Source organism: Helobdella robusta, assembly GCF_000326865.2.
Source record: "Helobdella robusta unplaced genomic scaffold HELROscaffold_12, whole genome shotgun sequence".
In the NCBI taxonomy this organism is placed as follows: Eukaryota; Metazoa; Annelida; class Clitellata; order Rhynchobdellida; family Glossiphoniidae; genus Helobdella; species Helobdella robusta.
Genome location: NW_008703664.1, coordinates 3,969,122 through 3,971,449, shown reverse-complemented (window position 1 = coordinate 3,971,449; position 2,328 = coordinate 3,969,122). Strand labels below are relative to the sequence as shown.

Below are 2,328 nucleotides of genomic sequence, written 5' to 3'. Positions count from 1 at the left end.
TGAAAAAATTCAGCTAATGCTAAAACAAAAAATCACTAAAACTAATCATGAACAAATCTTTGTGAGTTAGAATATATAAGAACGAAACACAAGATGAATGCTACCCTTTTTATGTCTTTTTCCAGATCGGTGAATTGATAGCATTGGAACTGTATCAAACACAGGACCTTGGTGGCAAACAGTGCAAGCAAACCTGAATTCAAACATCATATTAAACATAACTAACGAAATAATTTATAAAATTACACAATTATAAAACCTTCCATTGCTTAAAAGTTTTGCTTCATTGTTAGGTATATTGGCCGTGAACAATTCTGATATCCTTCTTTTCTGTAAAAAAATATTTTATTACCCACTGTTAAGTTGAATTAAATTATTTGGATCTCCATTGTGCATTATCTTTTTGATTAATTTAATTAATTATAACACCTGCCCTCAGGCCACATGATAATCTGTTTTTTAAATTTATAGTTTATAAGGTTAGAAAATGTCATTTTAAGGCCTAATCTTGTTTTATATGAAATAAAAGATTTAAAAGAAAAAATCAATTCTGATTGTAAATGAAACTAAAGTAAGAATAGTAACTTAATCAGGCCTTAATTAGAAATTTTAGGGACATTTTTATCTTATGAAGCTGCATTAAGTTTAGTTGGCACATGCAAGGTCATGGAAGAAAACTAGAAATGCAATCTTATTATTGAATACATCACAATTCGGTGCACCATGTCAAGAACCTAGATGATTTTTAATATTTTTAGAATACAGCGTTAGCATTTCTTACTTTCTTTGTGCTCCAAATGTTGAATACCACACCTCTGGATTCATCCATCTAACGAACACATCCTACTCTCTTTAACAAACACTCTTAACTATCCTATCTTACCAGGTTTTTATAAACATTAGTAAGTCTATCTTAACTTAACTTGCCTACTTAAGAATTATAATATATGCTTAGCTTTTAGAGATTTAAGTCTTCTCTCTTTTGTTTTTACTTTATATTTCTATTTACAACATTTGCTTACACTGTAAAAGTGTGACACTTTCTTTCTTCAGTTTTGTTTAGTAGGGAAGGCAAGATAATAAAAAAAGCTTTATGTTATCGTTAAATTAGGCAGTAAAGCATAAATAAACAGTTAACAAAATAGATTAACGTTCAGTTATGTTAAGATAAAGTTAAGGTTAATTTAATTAATTAAATAATTTTCAATATGACTAAAACTATTTACACAGTATTATATGAATTCTACTGAATTCCGAATTACTGGCATTAATCAATTTAAAGTTTATCTTTTCAATTTTCTTTACTAGAATTTTCTGAAAATTGTTCGATTTGTTGAAAATATAATTATACAAGTTCACCAGAAAAACTTAATGAAACTGTTGTTACCCAAATTCATCATGCAGATAAGTGGCCGATAAGCATAAGGCCAAATTTCGATTTTTCATAAATCATCTTCAGTGCAGGTTTGGTTAACAGTTTCATTAAATTTTCAAGATGAACTTGGATAATTCTATTTTCTTTTTAACAAATTGAACAATTTCCAGAAAATTTTAGTAAGGAAAATTCAAAAGACAAACAAGTTTTTTAAATTGATTTAAAATAAAATGCCAACAAATTGGTACAATTCATACAATACTGCACAAAATATGGTCTCGTTACAATACATTTACATAGGTCATAATCATAACACAAATATGTAAATCTAAATTCTAAAAAAAGAAGGTTCTAGAATCTAACGGGGTTGACTTTTTAGGGCATAACTTCAGCTTTTTACGAAATGTAAAACTTTACCTAACTTAGAATTTTAGATTTAACTAAAATAACTAAAGGAACAAAACAAACAGCCACCTGCAGTAACCGGATAAACGAAGCATCGTCACCATCACGCTTGAATGACATGAGATGAAACCTGTCAAGCCTAATAATTCACGAACGATAATAGGATCGCAACGTTAAATCACCAAATCTCGTTGATCAATTGTATATATATATGTATGTATATGTATATATATATATATATATTGGGTTTAGACTATTTATAAATAATTGTATATACAAATATATATACATATATATATATATATATAATATGTTCATGAGCATAGATCTAAATATAAAATATATGCAAAACTGAAGTCTGCGACCATGGATATAAATAATAATCTCGATACATATATGAAGGATATATACATTCTATCATTGAATTATATAATTATTATATAATAATTATTATAGTTATATAATTCCATGCATTCAATATATATATATGTCTCGATCCAAGGGGAGGCCTATTTACCAGCATACAACACCTTCTTATGGGTTGAAGC

At 27.7% G+C, this 2,328-nt stretch overlaps 1 protein-coding gene across 1 annotated transcript; it reads right to left on the bottom strand.

Annotated features, from left to right (window-relative positions):
• Nucleotides 1-66: 66 nt before the first annotated feature.
• Nucleotides 67-1,900, bottom strand: HELRODRAFT_73292 (hypothetical protein; the record flags this gene model as incomplete). Its single annotated transcript, XM_009013758.1, has 3 exons — nucleotides 67-193; nucleotides 260-330; nucleotides 1,850-1,900. 3 exons carry the CDS (start codon nucleotides 1,898-1,900, stop codon nucleotides 67-69), a joined length of 249 nt encoding a protein of 82 aa, XP_009012006.1.
• Between the last annotated feature and the right edge of the window lie 428 nt (nucleotides 1,901-2,328).